The 21,041-nt window shown below is 47.8% G+C and overlaps 1 protein-coding gene across 3 annotated transcripts in view; it reads left to right on the top strand.

Annotated features, from left to right (window-relative positions):
- NF1 (neurofibromin 1) overlaps positions 1-21,041 on the top strand; it is a 317,171-nt gene that overhangs the window by 280,639 nt on the left and 15,491 nt on the right. For 2 of the 3 annotated variants that reach the window (XM_040336668.1, XM_040336666.1), the window contains one exon: positions 346-562. In XM_040336668.1, the coding sequence (XP_040192602.1) occupies positions 346-562 (217 nt within the window). Of the gene's footprint in view, positions 1-345; positions 563-1,222; positions 1,277-21,041 lie in introns of all 3 variants that reach the window. The other variant, XM_040336665.1, reaches the window with a different exon arrangement.

Below are 21,041 nucleotides of genomic sequence, written 5' to 3'. Positions count from 1 at the left end.
GCCATGTGTATGCAGAACAAGTTTACGGCCAACGCCCTTCGGGCCAAAATCCACAGAAACGTTGGTTGGAAGTCCGATCGTGTGTACGGGGCTATAAGCTGCATTTTAAATTCGAACACTGCTGCATATGTTTGAATTTTAAACACAGCATTTGCCTATAACTCCCGTTGACAATGAACCCTTACTGTGTATGCATCAGTTAGATCTGATGTTTGGGCCTATGGTAAGCATGCTCGGATCATACTCCTTCCTATTGTTCTTTGCATAATATGTTCCTGTGCTGGAGTGATTATATTTGGATGGTATCTATAATGTTATGTTAATCTGAATCCCTTATTTTGTCAGCAAACGCAGATACCAGACTACGCGGAGCTAATAGTGAAATTTCTTGATGCCTTGATTGACAAATACTTGCCTGTAATTGATGAAGAAGCCAGTGAGGAGTCTTTGCTGACACCTACATCTCCTTATCCTCCCGCTGTGCAGAGCCAACTGAGTATAACTGCGAACCTTAACCTTTCAAATTCCATGACCTCCCTTGCCACTTCCCAGCATTCCCCAGGTGGGTTCTTGAGTTGTATTTTGCTTTATGTCCATGTGAGTAGAGCTATAGAACTGTAATGTAGGAATCAAAAAAGACGAGTGCTAATGGGTGTAAAAATATTTAATAGCTGAATGCAGATAAATGCCTAAGCACCTTGTTGTTAGTGCAATTATTGTGCCAAAAATTTGGGTGGGCGAGTGCAAGGTTTTTGTTCATAACGGCCAGACTATTTTTTTTATTCTTTTTCAGACAATCACTTGATAAATGAGTGGTTTGCTATAGGTAATATCTTGATTTTAATATAAATACCCAACTCTTTTTAATGTTATCCCCATTATTATCTTGTCTTTTTTTGATGGGGGGGGGGGGATTTTTACTCTTATTAAGCAGTTGCCTAATATTTACATTTTGAGCAAAAACAGAACATCAGTGTAAAGTAATGCAAACTTATACTTGTTTTGGTCTTTAATGGTGACTTTTTCGTCAATTACCTATTGCCTTTTATGACAAAGAAGATTGTTTTCACGCACAGTTGGCTCATCACATCAGTTGTAATTACATAATGCCATACATGTTGTGTCTCATCCATGTGGTGTTTTATTTTCCGCCATTATTCATATTCTTTCTTTTGTGTGTTTATTTTTTTATACCCAACCCTTTCATTCTGTGTCTGTGAAGCTTCTCTGCCTTGCTCTAAATCTGCAGTTTTCATGCAGCCGCTCCCTCATCAAGGTACTTCCTTTCAACCTCTATGCACGAGTTCAGTGTCATGTGCAATAGCTTTGAGCGCTTGGCATGAGCATTTACGTACTAACCTTATACCACCCGGGAGCAGCGCACAGTAGTGGCTTTTGCAAAAAAAAAAAACACACAGGCAACACAACTTTTTGGATATCAATAGTCTTGTTTTATAAATAGAGTGTAAAATAAAATTGGCGTTTTTTCATTGCTGTATTTTGAAAATAATGCACATTACAGACAGAACTTCACAATAATGAATTTTTAACCAGAAAGATGCTGGGTTCTTGGAGGTTTCTTTCCTCCATCTAGATTCACATACTTCCTGCAAACACTCTACAGTACATTATTTTTTAATAAACAATCTGGACATGATTACCTTAACATCTTCACAGAAGAAAAATGTCTCCTTTTCCTAAGCAGCAAAGCCACGCTATGCAGGCATATTTCTGTGTCCTACAAATCAATTTGTTTACATCCTGGGATTAGTACTGTTCCCGCTACTTTTCATGGCCACTATGGATGCCAGTGTTGAAAGTCTTAAAACCCTTCACTGCAGTTGTGTATCTGCCCCCTCTCCTGACAATTCACAAAACACATGGTTTCAGGCTTTCTTTTTGTAAATGGCCAAAAAAAGGGGGGGGGGTGCAAAGACACAACCGCAGTGCTGAGGTCTATGAGGCATGCAGCTCTTACACCTTGAGAAGCCAGAAAGTACAGGGGGTAGCTGTACTAAACCCAGCATATAAACCTAATGGTTTGCAGGACCAAGAAGTGTGCCTGCATGATGGCCATTTGCTTCATAGGTACAGGAATGTTTGCTGCTGTAACCCTGTTGGGGTTATGCCAGAGTTGTGCTATAACAATCTGGATAAAGCTAATTGGTATAGTTTGCCTTTAACTGTCACTTTGTGTGTTATTTTGCATTTTGCTTATGCACCCCCCTTTTTGTGTTAAAATCGGCTTGAATTATTGAGCTCTGTAAATGGGCTTTATGCAACAAATGATGTAAGGATACAGTGGAAAAATTAGTCTAAAACTCTTTGCTTGATATATTGGTGCATAACATTCAGGTACATATACAATATTTCATATTTACCTAATTTGAACAACAATGTTCTAAAATGTTTTTGGGTCCAGACCATAATAAGGGGGTAAGATGGGTACAAAACCGCTACAAGGTTTACTGTAAAGGCCCTGCAAGTACAGAAAGTTTCCTGGTGATTTGCTAGAAATGCACTCAGATCTCTACAACATTGAGGCTAATCAAGCTACATTCAGTGATAATTAAAACATTTTTTGGGGATAACACAGGAAGTCTGCAGAGGACACAGACTCTGAATTTCTGACGAGAACATTATATTATTATTTTATTTTGCATGCTATTAAACAATTTGACAAAATGCTACTGAAAGTAAAAAAAAAAAAAGAGAAATTCGTTGTTGGGGGTGTACATTCACCTTAACTATAATAGAACGTTTTGTCACCCTCCCGGATGGAGGAGGTGTGTGAATCACAAGACTGACTAAGATTGTAAAATATTTTAGCTGGTAAAATAGTTTACATATTGACACATTCAATGGTGTGTACTAGGCTTGTTGACAATTTAAATGTGTGATTTAGATTTGTTTCTCAGCTTACCTGCTTCTTAAACACATTGTATGATGTGAACATGTTTAGGGAATTGCAGCACAAGAGCCCTGTCTGATCATCCCCTTATATCTGAACACATTAAAACATTTTTCCAAACATGAATAAGGGAGGTTTGGTCAGGTCTTTCAGATATTCTAAAAACATGAGAGATCTGCCAGCAAAATTGAGTGCTTTAGCCACCAGCAGAGCTCATCTACCCCTTAAATAATGTACAAGACCACTAGGCATTTTTCTTTTAAAGAGATCTATATAATCCATCTTTACTAACAGCAGTGTCTAAGAGCAGGCACCACAGAACATTTGTATGTACCTCTGCCTAGCCATACTCGGGAAGCAGACTAATTCACTCTTACTACAAAACTCTGGCATTCCCATTACTAGGAAAGAAGCACATTTCTGTTTGCTGTGCTACCCCATTGGATGGTGTGTGAGCAGGGAAGTGCTAGAACTGTATATTTGTAGCAAAGGGGACACCCTACTTCTCTCGGTAACAAAAACATTTTTATTGCAGGATAGGAAATTGCTGTCTCTATGGTCAACCTTGGGGTGTCTCTGTTGCTCCTCCAGTGGAATGGAGACACCTTTGGACAGCAGCACTGACAATATCGCTTTATTTTTACATACCCCAATGCTAGTGTTGGGGGGGGGGGGGGTTACTCATGGTCATTATATGGGTACATGAAGATTGCTCTATTTACTTACTATATAAAGGCTTTGTGTTATGCTTATTACTGCTGCAAAGTCATTGTGTATACCAACTTTGGTGTGAGTGTGTTTGTTGAGAGAGAAAACTATACAGCCTCTAGGTCAGAGGTATGCAACTTTTGAGAGGGGGGAGATCTTCCTGAGCAACATGGAAGAGAGCAAAGGTCAACGAGCTGCAGCGCCTTTTTTTTTTTTATTTATTTAAAAAAATCAACTAGCAAGGCATGAAGAAAACTTTAAAAAATACAGTTAAACAAAGGTCCCTGTAAAAAAACAAAATAAGGGGTTTATACTTGCCTATTTTCAGCTAGCCCCGGTCCGATCATGTGTCAGCCAATGGCGGCTGCAGGGGAGAAAGCGCTCGATGATGACTGATAGGGTGTCATCAACGTTCCAGGCCTTTAAGGTTCCCATGTTAGTCAAGGTTGGCACACCTTCTCCCCTGCATATACTGCTGGATCGCACAGGTGAGATAACATGACCAGATTGAAACAGTCTGAAAATAGGTTAGTCAGCATACGAGTTGGGGGTAAGGGGGCAGTTTTTAAGACTAGTGCAAGCTGGAATTTTACTTTCAAACCTCCCCATTGGTGGCTTGTGGCACTTTTTGGGGGGAGGGGGAAACTGGGTACCTGGTTTTGGCAAGTACCAGCTCCCATTTCCCACTCAGATCGCTCCTATTCCTCCTTCCCCCTTAGTCTTCTGGGACACATCACAGGTCCCAGAAGACTCTGGGACTATTTATAAGGCACAGTGCGGCTTGCACATGTGCAGTAGGAAACGGCTGTTAAGCCACAAGGCTTTAATTCCTGTTTCCCCTGCTAGACATGTCAGCCCCCATAGCCAATTGAGGAATCGGCTACGGTGGGGACATCGGCATTATTTTGGGGGGAGCCTGGAGCTCCTCTTTAACCCTTTTCATGCTGCAGCATGAAGGGGTTAATCGGTACTGACACTGGTGCCACTAATGCAGCACACATTTTTTTATTTTTAACTGCTACTGGTCACTAAAGCATCAGTGACCAGTGGCAACACATTAACCCCTCCATGCCGCACATTACTAATCGTATTTACAATTAACCCCTTCACCTACCCCCACAACCACCTCACACTGCCACTGTAACACATTACAATTTCAAAAGTAAATCTGTAAGCCGGTGCCAGCTGCCTTTTATTACTTGTGTTCATGCACCCACCATTCTCTGTTCCTCTTTCTCCTCCCGGCCTTTGAATTATAGCCGGGACTAGAAATCTTCTGTCGGCTGGAGATCACTCCGTCTGACAGAAGTTATGTATGCTTATTGGACATGCCGGGTACAGGAGTGCACTCGGCAACGTGTGGCTCGGCTTCACATGCAGATTGCACAGGTGGCAGGAGCTGGCGGACATGATTGGTTCAGATAGCTGCAATCAATAGGTAGCCCGCGATTGATGGGGTGCCGACCCCCGCTCTAGGTCGTTTGTCCTATGTTAGCAGGTATTGAAAATATGCTCATCTTGCTCTAGCTCAGGGGTGTCAAACTGGCGGCCCTCCAGATGTTGCAAAACTACAAGTCCCATGAGGCATTGCAAGGCTAACAGTTACAAGCATGACTCTCACAGGCAGAGGCATGATGGGACTTTCGGAACAGCTGGAGGGCCGCCAGTTTGACACTTCTGCTCTAGCTGCAAGATCTTCCCAGAATAGTTCTCAAATATGTTCCTGTATGTTGGATATGCAAAGCAGATTCATGCTGCTGCATTCTTTTGTTGATTAAAAAAGCTTTATCGTGCTTGGATGCCAACACCTCCACCGGTTGTCGATCCTCTTTACCTGACATGTTTAGGGACATAAGGGCAAATCACCTGCTTTTTTTGGAAAGTGTTTCCGTTTTTGATTAAGTTAGGAGAAATTAGGACTCCTGTCAGGTTTTTTTTTTTTTTTTGCTGCCTGTGACCTCATTAGGGAGATTCACCCGTCTTTATTTGTATTTTTTGGAGGGATTTACTCTCATTTTCTGTTTTGGCTACGAGACAGGAAGTGACGGGAAATCTCCCCAATGGGACGCAGTTGGGGGGGGGGGGGAATAAAATTGACAGAAGTGTTTAGCCCTCTCTTGCTCTACCCAAAATGAAAAAAAAATGCCTATTCTTTAAAGCATATGTCCAGGGAAGGGAAACAAAAGGTATGTAGTACTTATCCTGCAGTACATGCACATTTCCAGTTGAAAGGTTTCCAGAATCAAGTTTGTATCCCTTAAACCTCCCACTCGCCGTATAGTAAAATGACAGCGGGCAGGATCACCTCTCGTTCTGAGATGTCATATGGAACATTCCTGTGCATGGGGGCGGGGCAGCGTAGTGGTCACCCTGTTTCTCTAGGAAACGCAATTAATGACCCTGCAAGTACAGAACATATGTGGTTGTTCTGCTAAAAATACACTGAAGTCTTCCTTTCTAGTTGTGGGCTGACGGCACACAGCTTTATGTAGGCTGAATGTTGTCAGCATTGCCAATGTTCTTTTGGTAAACTTCTCAACCACTTCCACTCTCAGATCTCTACAGCATAAAGGCTAATCAATCCGCAAGGATAAAAATTTAGAAAGGCTCTTTGGGATAACCCAGGAAATCTGCAGAAGATACAGGACAGCTCTGAATTTCTTTTTGCATGCTATCATATAAATTTGACAAAATGATATTAAACAGACCAAAAGTGAGCAATAACGAGAAATCAATTGTTGGGGTGTACATTCACTTTAACCATAATAGAGAAAGTTTTGTCACCCTCCCGGATATGCAATGTAGAGGAGGTGTGTGAATCACAAGACTGACTTAAAAGATTTTCCAATATTTTAGCTGGTAAAATAGTTCACATATTGACATATTCAATGGTGTGTACTAGGCTTGTTGACAATTGAAATGTGTGATTTGATTTAGTTTCTCAGCATACCTGCTTCTTGCATACATTGTATGATGTGAACTTGTTTAGGGAATTATATCGCAGCACAGATGCCAGAGGATTGTCTAGTCCATGCCTTTTTATCTGATCACAGATCCTTCTGGATAACCAAAATAGGGGAAGACCTCTGTCCATCCTAGACTTGGTTATCCTACACTTGCCCAAACATGAATAAGGGAGAATCGGTCGGGTCTTTCAGAGATTTTCAGAAAATTTGGAAAATCTGTCCGCAAAATCGAGTACTTTAGACATTAGCAGAACAAAGTGTACCCCTTAAATTTTCAAGTCTATGCGGATTACCTGTAGGTACAGTAAATGTAAATGTCTCTTAAACATGGACTGGGCTCTAAATGGAGAGTACACTCGAGTGGGCCGTCCATTTAGAGCACTGTGCAACAATCGTGACTCATGCGTTGGGGGAGAGGGGTGACAAAGTCATTGCGGCCCAGGCATACCGGGAAGGAAGACTGAGTGAAGATGGTTGAGCCCCTGTCAGCAGTGACTGCATGCCACTGGAGTGATCTGCTTTACAGGTAACTTGTATACTAGCACATTGATATAGTCAACTTTCTGCTACCACATTCAGTGTTGATGGAGGAATCCCTCTTGCTGCGCCATTGCATTCTGATAGCGGGATGTTTCCCCACTGTCAGAATACAATAATCGCCGTTGCTGGCTATAGCCAGTGGCAGTGATCATACAACAAAACCTGACAAACTGGTTGTACTGCGGTTGATTAGAGTCACTTCAGTACAAGCAGTCTGCCCCATACAGTGCTTAAAGCGGATGTGCCACGGGAAAAATATATTAAAAGCCAGCAGCTACAAATACTGCAGCTGCTGACTTTTAATATAAGGACACTTACCTGTCCTGGAGTCCAGCGGTGATCGCAGCAGATGACTAGCCGATCGCTCGTCACCCTGCTGCTCCCCCCTCCATCCTCGGTGAGGGAACCAGGAAGTGAAGCGCTCCGGCTTCACTGCCCGGTTCCCTACGGCGCATGCGCGAGTCGCGCTGCGCCCGCCGATTGGCTCCCGCTGTGTGCTGGGAGCCGAGTGTTCCCAGCATACAACGGGGGGACGGACGGGAAGGAAGGAAAAAACCCGTCCTTTGCCCGTATCGTAGGGCCGGAAGTGGGTGCAGATACCTGTCTGTAGACAGGTATCTGCACCCCCCTCCCCCCTGAAAGGTGTCAAATGTGACACCGGAGGGGGGGAGGGTTCCGATCAGCGGGACTCCACTTTAGAGTGGAGATCCGCTTTAAAGTATTCATACCCCCTTAAAATTGTTAACATTTTTGTCATGTTACAACCAAAAACATAAATGTATTTTTATTGGAATTTTATGTGATGGACCAACACAAAGTGGCACATAATTGTGAAGTGGAAGGAAAATGATAAATGTTTTTTCAATTTTTTATTTTTTACTAATATGTGGAATGTGTGGCATGCATTTGTATTCAGCCCCCTTTACTGTGATACTCCTAATTAAAATCTAGTGGAACCAATTGCCTTCAAAAGTTACCTAATTAGTAAATAGAGTCCACCCTGTGTGTAATTTAATCTCAGTATAATACAGCTGTTCTGTGAAGCCCTCAGAGGTTTGTTGGAGAACCTTGGTGAACAAACGCCATCATAAAGGCCAAGAAACACAGCAGACAGGTCAGGGATAAAGTTGAGAAGTTTAAAGCGGGGTTAGGTTATAAAAAAAATCCCAAGCTTTGAACATCTCGCAGAGCACTATTCATCATTCCAAATTGGAAAGTGTATGGCACAACTGCAAACCTAAGACATGGCGGTCCACCAAAACTGATAGGCTGGGCAAGGAGAGTATTAATCAAAGATGGAACCAAGAGGCCAATGGTAACTCTGAAGAAGCTGCAGAGATTCACAGCTCAGGTGGGAGAATCTGTCCATGGGACAATTATTAGTCGTGCACCCCACAAATCTGGCCTTTTATAGAAGAGTGGCAAGAGGAAAGCACTAAGTCCCATTTGCAATATGCCATGTGGGGGTTCTCTGAAGGTTCTCTGCTCACATGAGCCCAAAATTAAACTTTCTCTTTCGTCCATGGACGGACACAGCTTCCTTATACTCTTGACTGTAGGGTTATGTTCCGTCTATTAGGAGAGGACTAGGCAGACATGTTAATGGTTAAAACATGTAAACTTTAGCAAAGCTGAATGCCTCGCCCAGGGGGCGGTGGTTCTGGTCATAACCTTTCACACTGCTCTGAGCAGCTCGGTTTTTTTCTGCCTAGTAGAGAAGGACCTAGCTCACTTATGGGCCCATGGTCTGGGAAACTTTTTATTAAAAATGTCAATTTTTTTTATTTTTTGATCCTGAAATCTTTTATCAACTGCCTGGCTGGATAATATAGATCCTTGTAGTCTCCCCAGTCCAGCCATCGAGCGTGAGCAGGCTTTAGCTACGCTCTGGGTCGGCCACGACGTACCCCATTGCTCCAGGGGTGGCTGGTGAGCTTCTTGCTCCGGGGCTCACATATGACCAGGCTGCTAGCTGTCTGTGTCACAGTGGGCCGTGGACGGCAGCTACTCCGTACTGCTCGGAAGTGGGTCTGTCAGGAATGCACCAGCATTCCTCGCAAGGACGGGTAAGTACTTTCCTCCCGTCTTGGCAGGATGGAACAGCTGGTCTTCCTAGGGGGGGTTGATTTGGGGGTCCCGGGGGCTGCGGGGGTCAGCTCTCTGTCTGGGTGGTCTGCTATGGGGGGTCCTCCGCTCCGGGCCACTGTTTTTTCTGGCCTTCTCTTCCACATCTTGTCCTCTGCGCCGTTTTAATTGATTCAGCGCCATTTTCTTGTGGCCATGCTGCTGCTGCTATTAAAATGCGGCTGGCGGACATTTTCTTGTAGCCGATCTGTGATGCAGGTAGCTACAGCGAGCGGCCATTTTCTAGTAGCTTGCGCTCCTTTTCCTGAGGCGGCCATCTTGAAGTGTTTTTTTTTTTTTACACAGGTTTTGGCCTCTAGTGCTGAAGGGGCTTTTTGAATGAAGAATCTCGCCTGCCGATCAATGTCCTGGAATTCTGAGAGATTAGGCTGTGTCTCTTCTCATGGTTGCAGGGGCATCCGGTCAGGATCCAGTCGGACAACGCCACGGCGGTGGCGTTCGTCAACCATCTAGGAGGAACAAGAAGCTCGACTGCCGCGTCGGAGGTCGCTCACATCCTGAGGTGGACGGAATGGAGCGTGTCGGCTCTATTGGCCGTGTACATTCCGACGTATAAAACTGTCAAGCGGACTATCCAAGTCGCCAGACTCTGGACCAAGGAGAGTGGTCACTACACCCGGAGGTATTCTGCCTCCTTTGCCTAAGGTGGGTCGAGCCAGACGTGGATCTCCTGGCTTCTCGACTCAATCGGAAGGTGTTGAGGTTCGTGGCCAGGTCAAAAGATCCTTGGGCGGACGCGACAGACGCGTTAGTGACCCCATGGGGACAGTATCGGCTGATATATGCATTTCCCCCACTGAAACGGTTTTCTCGTCTGCTCCACAGAGCGGAATCCGAGGGAATCCTAATTGCTCCAGATTGGCCTTGGCATCCCTGGTACGCGGATGCTCCTTGGCGACTACCATTGCGAGAGGACCTTCTGTCGCAAGGTCCCATTCTCCATCCTGCTTTACAGTCGCTGACTTTAACGGCATGGCTGTTGAAAGCCAGGTGCTGAGACTGGGGCCTGTCTGTTTTTGAAGGGGGTTTGGGGAAGAAGGGGCAACTGCGTCAAAGTGCCAGATGGATTATAAGAAGGGCTTGAAAGAGTTCATCTCATTGAGACCGGGGGGTATGGTGGCCCCCAGTCCGATCCATAAACATTCCCGTTGTAGCAGTATTCTGTCTCTGTCGCCACCTCGTGGGTCAAGAGGCAGAACCTCCAGAACTAAGAATTTGACGGCATAGGGATTGAACCTGTGGTACAATCCAATATGTCGGCCGATGGTCGTGAGTTTGCCATTGGTAGAACAGTAGAGATGATCCCCTATCCTTTGACGCAGTTCCCTAATGGTCTTCCCCACATAGAAGGCATGACACTCACAAGTCATGAGATAGATCACTCCAGTGTTGCTACAGTCTACTGAAAATTGTGGAGTGAATTCCTCACCATTGGGCAACGTTTATCTATGACCGGAAAGGATCCAGGGGCATCGAGGGCAAGTGCCATACATGGATGTGCCCCTCGGTCCGTCGGTTCTACGTTGGGAGGGTTTGTAATGGCTGCTTGTTAGACGACTTTTTAGGGCATCGGCTCTGCGAAACACTAATTCGGGGGTGGCACGTACATGTTTTTGAAGTATATGATGGTCACTTAAAAGATGCCAATGTCTCCCGAGGATAGACCGTAATTGATTGTGATGTGCCGAATACTTCGTGATAACTTTGGCCGTAGGGGGTCTCACCGCCCGTGGTTGTGTAAATAGTAGTGAGGGTCTATTTCTCACCTTGGCCTTGTTAAAGGCCCGCTTCAGGGTAGATCTAGTGTACCCTCTTAGAAGTAGGCGTTCACGCAGATCGTTCGCCTGTTTGTAGAAATCTGCCTTCACAGTGCAATTCCTGCGTAGGCGCAGATACTGCGCATATGGAATGCTCTGTATGAGGGAATGTGGATGGGCGCTTGAAGCATGTAATAAGGTGTTCCCTGCAGTGGGCTTACAAAATAAGTCGGTCTCTATCATGCCATCATTGTTTTTCATGATTCTCAGGTCCAGATAGGGGATCTGGGAGTCATTGAAAGTAAAAGTAAAAAACAAATTGTCAGTATTGTGGTTGAGTTTATCAATGAATTCCTGGAGCAACCGACTAGGACCCGTCCAAATAACAAAAATATCGTCTATAAAACGATACCAGCACATTATGTGCTGGAGATACTCATCAAAGTTCTCGTTAGAAAAAAACTTCCGTTCCCATGCCCCCAAAAATAAATTGGCATATGAGGGTGCACACGAAGTGCCCATAGCCACTCCTTGGCTTTGTAAAAAATATTGGTTTTCGAATAAAAAGTAATTTCTGGTAAGGATAAATTACGACAATTTTAGAATAAATTCATTGCGAGGCCATAGTGTACGGTCCTCCTCCATAAGGAAGGATCTGGCCGTCAGGAATCCCTGCTCGTGGGGGATGCTAGAGTAAAGAGCCTCTACATCAATAACCACGAGCAGGGAGTCCAGAGGGACCTGGATCCCCTCCAAATGGCGCAGGAGGTCGGACGTATCGCGAATATAGGAGGGTAGACTTTGGACGTGCGAGATCAAGAAATGGTCAACAAATTTACTTGCGTGGTCTGTCAAAGATCCTATCCCCGAAACAATTGGGCGACCCGGTGGTGGCACCAGCTGTTTATGGGTTTTGGGTAGCGTATAAAACGTAGGGGTACGAGGATGTTTTGGAATCAAGTAATTGAGTGTGTCTTGATCTATATATCCGCTCCAAAAAGCTTCAGTACAGATCTCGACGAACTCATTAATATACAATTGAATGTGTGTAGACAAAATAGGTTTATACCAAGTTGGGTTGTCTAATACAGTGTAACACATTGAAAGGTATTGATCATGCGTCATGATGACAATGTTTCCGCCTTTGTCGGCTGGTTTAATAACAATGTCATTAAGTCGCTGCAAGGAGGATAAGGCGTTTTGTTGGTTGGTGGTTAAATTGGGATGGAAGGATTGCCATCGGCTTCGTTTTAGATCTTTAATGGTCTGTTGCAAAAATGCCCAAATAGCCGGGCAGGTCATTAAGTCAGGAAACCTACGAGAGCTGGGTTTACATTTTTTAGGTTTGGTGGGGCCAGGAGGGATAGTCCCTGTGGGTGCTGCAGGTGGTACAATGGTAATATCAGTCACCCCAACATTGGAGGATGTCGGGGGGGTCATCAATACACCCTTCATCATAGAGTAGCATTAAATCCCTCAGAGCCCTAAATCCGTCCATAGTAAAGTCCTTGGTGCGTTCGGTGAGCTCACGCTCCAAGGAAATATTATGGTGATCCTTATCGGAGACCAGAGACTATTGTCTCATGACTCCAACTTTCTCACCGCTACCCCCCCCTTGTTCATATATAAGGGATTGCACGACCGGTGATTTGATTGTGGTCAAACATGTTTGTATTGTTTTTTTTTAATGTCATGTATTTTTTATTCTGTTTAATGTATTCATGTGAATACATTTTTCTACAATTTATCTAATGTGACTCACTCTGGTTGTCTGCAACCAACCTTTAAAGTACCGGTATAGTCCTCCCCGCCCACCTCTTCTCCTGTTGGCGCCTCAGGGATTGTGGGGATTCCCTGGGACCCCCCATGCTCTCTCAAAGTTGTCTTTCTACTGGCCATTGCATCTGCCAGACCTGTCTCTGAGTTGGCGGCCTTGTCTTACCAAGTCCCCCTACTTGGTCCTCCATAGAGATGAAGTGTTGCTACGTCCACAGCCTTCATTTCTTCTGAAGGTGGTTTCAGCTTTTAATCTAAATGAGGACATTGTACTTCCATCCTCATGTCCTCGACCGTCACATCCCGAGGAGGCTGTGTTACATTCCCTAGACATGGTACGTGCTCTGCGGGTGTATTTGTCTGCTTCGGCTCTGTTTCAGAGGTCAGACTCACTGTTCGTATTGGTGTCTGGTCCAAAGAAAGGCCTGGCGCTCTCGTCGACCTCCATTTCTCTGTGGATCAGACAAATTGTGATTCAGGCTTGCGCCCTGAAAGGGCGGGCGCCTCCCTTTCCTGTCATGGCGCATTCGACCAGAGCAATTGGTGCTTTCTGGGCTTTCCAACATCAAGCGTCTGTGTCTCAGGTGTAAGGCGGCGACTTGGTCATCCGTTCACACTTTCACTAAGTTTTACAAGGTTGATGTAAGTGCATCGTCGGGTGCCTGCTTCGGCCGCAAAGTTTTGTAGGCAGCAGTTTGAGGTTGCATCTCCTCCGTTGAACTCTAGAGTGTTGGGGTGAAGTTTGGTTTTTGATTGTTGTTCCCTCCCATAGTTTGACACTGCTTGGGGACGTCCCTACAGTCAAGAGTATAAGGAAGCTGTGTCCGTCCATGAACGAAAGAGAAAATAGGATTTTTCAACTCGCAGTAAAATCCTTTTCTCTGAAGTCCATAGACGGACACAGCACCCACCCCTCCTTTTTTTGAGTTTGTACTGCTTTTTGACGAACTGAGCTGCTCAGAGCAGTGTGAGGGGTTATGACCAGAGGGACTGCTCCCTGGGCGGGGCTGTTTGAGCTTTGCTAAAGTTTACATGTTTTAACCATTAACATGTCTGCCTAGTCCTCTCCTAATAGACAGAACATAACCCTACAGTCAAGAGTATAAGGAAGCTGTGTCCGTCCATGGACTTCAGAGAAAATTATTTTTACGGCGAGTACAAAAATCCTATTTCTCTTTCGTTCATAGACGGACACAGCATCCTTTGACCTTCGGGTTATGTTCTTCCTACCAGGAGATTTTAGGCAGAATTTCCACAGCACTCAAGGTGTTAAAACTTTCCCTCATGCCGCTCCTCCCAGGGGGCGTGGCTCCCCCAGGCATAACCCACACCCTGCTCCAGCAGCTTCAGTTTGTTTCTGCCTAACCGTCAGGAGAGTCAGGCTCTCTCTGGAGTCCTGGACTCTGGAGTTTTTTCTTGCAAATTTTTTTGCATTTTGCGAGTTTTTTCTCGCTTTTTTATTTTATTTTTATTTTGAATCCTGCGATTCTTCTATCAACAGCCGACTGGGTGACAGGCTGGGTCCTCGACCCTTGTAGTCCCCCCAGGTTCGGCCTTCGAGCGTGTGCCGGCCCTCAGCTCAGCTTTGGGACGTCCACGACGGGCCCCGTTGCTCCAGGGGCGGCCGGGGAACTTCGGTTCTAGGGCACACATATGACCGGTCTCTATGGCTTTGTCACAGTGTGTCTGGCCGACAGCCATGCCGTTCGCGGACGTTGGTTCTGTCTGGGATACCTCCAGCCGGGTAGTCGCAGGACAGGTAAGTAGTGGCCCCTTACTCAGGTAAGTGGTCTGGCTGGAATGTTTTCCCTTGGGAGGTCGACTGAGGGTTTTCCCCTGCTTTCCTCTCTCCCTTATTCCTCTCCCTCCTTCCCCCTTTGGGTGACGGCTGTGCAGGGGGTTTTTTCCCTGGGGCTCATATTTTTTATATATTTTTTTTTTTTTTTTTTTTTTTTCACTCGGGTATGGCTGGGGCTGTTCTGTGTCACTGCAGGGGACTGTGGTGGACATTCTGGGCATTTTTGTGTGTGCTGTGTGCTGTTTTGGTGTACTGTCATTTTTGGGTACACTGTCTTTTTAAAACTGCGCAACGGCGGCCATTTTGCCGGAGCCGCGCTTGTATTATTCGGCGGCCATTTTCTTGTGGCCGGCGCCGTTTTCAGCACTAGTTCGGCCTCTAGTGGCCGTTTCGGCGGGGAAAAAAGACCGCGAATCATCTGAGGGGACAGACGCAGCGCTGCAGCTTCTCCTCAGCACACACTTGTCCTTCACAGACCGCGCTGTACCAGGGGGGTGGTGAGTCTCAGGGGGCCCCAGACTGTGCTCTAGCGGCCGGGAGGTGACCTGTGGGGGACTTTTTTCCTGCCATTGGCAGTGGGGGTGACACGGCAGCTGCAATATGGAGCCTGAATCAGGCCCCTCATTCCTCACAATGCCGGAATTAACCCTTAGCGCCCCTCCCCCTGCCACATCTGTTGAATCGGTGTCGGCTGTCCTGGAGTCTTTTCTCACCAGGTTTGAAGCTGCCAGTGCTCGGTTGGGGGGTAAAAAGCGCCCCCCCCCGGAGGCTGTTTCTGGGGATATCTCTGACGCAGAATCTGATAACGCTGTTGCTGCTTCTGGTTCTGTCATGTCAGAGGATGCGGGCTTAACCCACATGGACAGCGAGGATGACTCTGCTGCGGAGTCTGCTGACAAGGAATTTGTTGGAGCTCTTATTACTGCGGTACGTGAGACTCTTCATTTAGAGGATGTGGCGGAGACACCAGCGGTGTCAGTCCCTTTTGGATTCCGCAAACCACCGCGTACCGCTAAGGTATTCCCCTGTGTTCCTTATTTGGACAATTTGTTGTATAAGGAATGGGATACACCGCAAAAGGCTTTTACTGTTCCTAAAAGCTTTGCTACCCGTTACCCCCTGGAGGAGGACTTTTTAAAAAAGTGGGTCACTCCTCCGTCGGTGGACCCTCCTGTGTCCAGACTGAGTAAGGCTACTACGTTGCCTGTGGAGGGGGCTCCTGCTTTCAAGGACCCCGCTGATAGGAGAGTGGAGGCCGTGGCCCGCTCCCTGTTCTCGGTGGTGGGTTCGGCGGTAAGGCCGGCTCTGGCCGGCGCCCTGGTTGCTCAGACGCTAACTGAAAGGGCGAAGCTCCTGCTGCAGGATCTGGAGGTCCAGGGTGCTTCCGAGTCCTCTAGGGACCTGGCTGAGCAGTTGATTCAGGGTCAGAAGTTTCTCTGTGAGGCGGCTATGGATTCGATTCCTTTGCTTTCCAGGGCTTCTGTCTACGCAGTGGTTCTGCGCCGCCTTATATGGCTGAAGTGCTGGTCGGCTGACCAGTCCTCAAAAAAGGCCTTGGTGGATTTGCCCTTTAAGGGCGGACGGCTCTTTGGGGCATCCCTGGATGACATCATTAAGGATGCCACTGGAGGTAAGAGCAACTTGCTCCCTCAGTCGGGGAAGGGTAAGGAACCTCGCCGCAAGCAAGGTCCTACTTTTACTACCCCTAAGCGGTTTTTTCGTGCGCCCAGCGCGGCTGGAAAAGGTCCGCAAGGGGCAAAAGCCCCTGCTGCCGGGCGTAAGCGCCCCTGGTTTAACAAACCAAACAAGCCTGCGGACAAGCCTGCTTCCGCATGAAGGTCTGCCCCCGCCCGGGTCTCGGGTGGGGGGACGGCTTCACGACTTCGCGGATCGGTGGAACTCTCTTCTGACCGACCGTTGGGTTTGCGAGGTGGTCGCCTCGGGGTACAAGATAGAGTTCCTCTCTTGTCCCCCAAACAGATTTTTTCCATCCAACCTCCAGCTTCCTCAGGATCGGCGGCTAGCCCTATCCGGGGCTGTCCAGGATCTTCTGGACAGAGGGGTGGTTGTGCCGGTTCCCTCGCTGGAACGGTTTCGGGGGTTCTACTCCAATCTGTTCGTGGTTCCCAAGAAGGGAGGGGTTCGCCCTGTCCTGGACCTAAAGGCCCTCAACTCCTTTGTCAAGGTGCAGCGATTCAGGATGGAGTCGGTCCGTTCTATCATAGCGGCCCTCCACCAGGGGGACTTCATGGCGTCCTTGGACATCATGGACGCATACCTGCATGTCCCCGTTTGCACAAGCCACCAAAGATATCTGCGTTTTGCGATCGGGGAGGACCACTATCAATTCGTGGCCCTCCCGTTCGGGCTGGCGTCGGCACCACGGGTGTTCACCAAGGTGCTCGCCCCGATCCTGGCCTTGCTAAGGCAGCGAGGGATCGCTATCGTGGGATACCTGGACGACCTTCTCCTGAGAGCTTCTTCAAGCTCAGAGTTAGAGGAGGACGTGTCCATCACGTGTCGGACTCTGCAGGAGTTCGGCTGGCTTCTGAATCTCAAAAAATCAGTGTTGGTTCCGTCCCAGAGGCTGGAACACCTGGGGCTGGTTTTGGATTCGGGGGAGGCAAAAGTGTTCCTCCCATCGGAAAAACTGCGGACCCTGCAATCTGCAGTGAGACAGTTGTCGACCCAGAAGTGGTCGTCTCTTCGCTTCTGCATGCGGGTTCTGGGTCTGATGGTGGCCTCCTTCGAGGCGGTTCCGTATGCCCAATTCCACACCAGGGTACTACAGAAGGAGGTTCTGTCACGATGGGACAGGGTCCCATCTTCTCTGGATCGCCAGATTCGGTTGAGCCATCTGGCCAAGTCTTCCCTGGCATGGTGGCTGACGTCTCCGGTGCTTCGGTCCGGGAAGTCTTTTCTTCCGTGCCGCTGGACAGTGGTCACGACGGATGCCAGCCTCTTCGGCTGGGGGGGCGTCTGGGGCACCCAGTCAGCCCAGGGGCGCTGGACTCAGGAGGAGTCCCGCCTGCCGATCAATATCCTGGAGCTCCGAGCGATCAAGCTGTGCCTTGTCAGGTGGTCCCTGGAGCTGCAGGGCCGTCCTGTCAGGATCCAGTCCGACAACGCCACGGCCGTGGCGTACGTCAATCATCAGGGCGGCACAAGGAGCTCGGCCGCGGCGACGGAGGTCGCTCACATACTTCGGTGGGCCGAAAGGTCCGTTCCGGCCCTGTCAGCGGTATACATTCCGGGAGTTCTGAATTGGCAAGCCGACTTCCTAAGTCGCACGACTCTGGATCAAGGGGAGTGGTCTCTCCACCCGGAGGTTTTTCAGATCCTGTGCCAAAAATGGGGCACTCCAGACGTGGACCTTCTGGCGTCCCGTCTCAATCGGAAGGTACCACGGTTTGTGGCCAGGTCAAGGGACCCCTGGGCAGACGCGTCAGACGCGTTAGTGGCTCCCTGGGGTCAATATCACCTGATTTACGCCTTCCCTCCTCTAAGGCTCCTACCCCGCCTGCTGCGCAGGGTGGAAGCCGAAGGGATTCCAACGATCCTGATCGCCCCAGATTGGCCGCGTCGCTCTTGGTACGCGGACCTGGTACGTCTGGTGGCAGACGCCCCCTGGCGCCTCCCTCTGAGGGAAGATCTCCTGTCTCAGGGCCCGATCTTCCATCCTGCTTTACGGTCACTGGCTTTAACGGCGTGGCTGTTGAGAACCAGGTACTGAAGGACCGGGGCCTGTCGGGCCCGGTAATCTCTACCATGATGCGTGCACGGAAGTCCACTTCTCGAAAAATTTATCATCGTACATGGAAAGCATACATCTCTATGTGTGAGGAGATGAAGTGGCACCCCCGTACTTACGTGGTGTCCCGGATCCTGCTGTTCCTACAGCGGGGAGTGGACCAGGCTCTTGCCTTGAGCACGATCAAGAGTCAGATTTCTGCTCTGGCTGTTTATTTTCAGCGTCCCGTGGCAGCGCACTCTTTGGTTCGCACGTTTGTGCAGGGGGTCCGGCATGTGGCCCCCCCGGTGCGCCCTCCGCTACCTTCTTGGGACTTGAACTTGGTCCTCTCGGCGCTTCAGCGTGCCCCCTTTGAGGACATTCGGGAGATCCCCTTGCTGACTTTGTCGCAGAAGGTGGTCTTTCTGGTAGCTATTACCTCTATCAGACGAGTGTCTGAACTGGCGGCCTTGTCTTGCAAGGCCCCCTACTTGGTCATCCATCAGGATAAGGCGGTGCTGCGCCCGCGACCTTCTTTTCTTCCGAAGGTCGTTTCGGCCTTTCACATTAACGAGGACATTGTTGTTCCATCATTATGTCCTCAGCCGAAGAACCCGAAGGAAGCCGTTTTACATTCTCTAGATGTGGTTCGGGCCCTTCGAGTTTACTTGTCGGCGACAGCTCCGTTCCGGAAGTCGGACTCGCTGTTCGTGTCTGTGTCCGGTCCCAGTAAGGGCCTGGCAGTCTCGTCGGCCACCATTTCCAGGTGGATCCGACAGGTTGTGCTTCAGGCCTACGCCCTGAAGGGGCGGGCGCCTCCCTTTCGGGTCACGGCGCATTCGACCAGGGCGATTGGAGCCTCCTGGGCTTTCCGACACCAAGCCTCTGTGTTACAGGTGTGTAAGGCTGCGACCTGGTCGTCGGTCCACACTTTCTCAAAGTTTTATAAGGTGGATGTGAGTGCATCTTCTGATGCCTCATTCGGCCGCAGGGTGTTACAGGCGGCAGTTTAAGGTTGGAGTTCCTCCGTTGAGTAACTCCGGTTTTGTTTGGGGTGTAACCTGTTGTTTGCTGTGTTATTTTTCCCACCCCTCGTTTTTTGACACTGCTTGGGGACGTCCCGAAGGTCAAAGGATGCTGTGTCCGTCTATGAACGAAAGAGAAAAAAGGATTTTTGTACTCACCGTAAAATCCATTTCTCTGAGTTCATAGACGGACACAGCACCCACCCCTCCTTGGTTTGTACTGCTTGTTACGAACTGAAGCTGCTGGAGCAGGGTGTGGGTTATGCCTGGGGGAGCCACGCCCCCTGGGAGGAGCGGCATGAGGGAAAGTTTTAACACCTTGAGTGCTGTGGAAATTCTGCCTAAAATCTCCTGGTAGGAAGAACATAACCCGAAGGTCAAAGGATGCTGTGTCCGTCTATGAACTCAGAGAAATGGATTTTACGGTGAGTACAAAAATCCTTTTTTCTTTATCATACACCACGGGACACAGAGTCTTTATCTTTACATAATGGGTTAAGGGTTGCCAGCGGTGATTGGACACTGGCACAACCAATTGAAGACAGTTCCCCTCTATATAACCCCTCCCATCAGGGGAGTTCCTCAGTTTTGTAGAAAGCAATAAAAATTCCCATAAGAAGGGGGGGACCTCTATGTCACATAGGGGTTCATTTACTAAGGGAAAATCCACTCTGCACTACAAGTGCACGTGAAAGTGCACATGGAAGTACAGTTGCTATAAATCTGAGGGGAAGATCTGAAATTAGGGGACGCTCTGCTGATTTTATCATCCAATCATGTACAAGCAAAAATGCTGTTTTTTTTATTTTCCTTGCATGTCCCCCTCAGATCTACAGCGACTGCACTTCCAAGTACACTCACAGTGCACTTGCAGTGCAAAGTGGATTTGCCTTTAGTAAATAAACCCCATAGTCTTTATCTTTTCATAATGGGATGTCCCAGAGCAATGCTCCATATGAAGGGGGGGGGGGACACAGATCAAGCAGGCCACCCTGGACCAGAAGCTTTATACCGCTGCCTGCAGCACACTTCGCCCGAAGGCGGCATCCTCCTGTCCTCTCACATCCACCTGATAAAATTTGGAAAATGTGTGGACTGGGGACCAAGTTGCAGCTTTACAGATCTGAGTCGCCCTGGTTGAGTGTGCCCTAACCGAAAAAGGAGGAGTCCTATTCTTTAAACCATAGGCTTGAATAATTGTCTGTCGAATCCATCTTGAGATAGTGGATCTTAACACCGCTTGTCCCTTCTTGGGAACATCTGGCACAATAAACAAAGCATCTGTTTTATGTATCTGAGCGATTGCCTGCAGATATACGCCTTTACTGCTCAAGATCTAGAGAATGAAATGATATTCCCTCTGCTGTCTGCGGATCCGGAAAAAGGGAAGGTGGTGTACTCCAAGAAAGGGATTTTACAGGTAAGCCTAAAAGCAAAACGCTGGGTGTGGCGGAAAATTAACACTTCCACTGCACAATTATGTGCCACTTTGTGTTGGTCTATCACAATAAAATTTACGTTTTTAGTTGTAACATAACATTTTGAAAATTTCACAGGTATGAATACTTTTTCAATGCACTGTAGATGGATCAATTTCAGATGGTTCCTGGTAAACTAGTCGAATTTTGATCAGTCTATGGCCATCTTTAGTCTAATGTCCATGGGAAGTCTACCACCCTCTGTCT

Source organism: Rana temporaria, chromosome 2 (assembly GCF_905171775.1).
Source record: "Rana temporaria chromosome 2, aRanTem1.1, whole genome shotgun sequence".
Lineage (NCBI taxonomy): Eukaryota > Metazoa > Chordata > Amphibia > Anura > Ranidae > Rana > Rana temporaria.
Note: the sequence above shows the minus strand (reverse complement) of the source record. Positions and strands in the feature narration are given on the sequence as shown.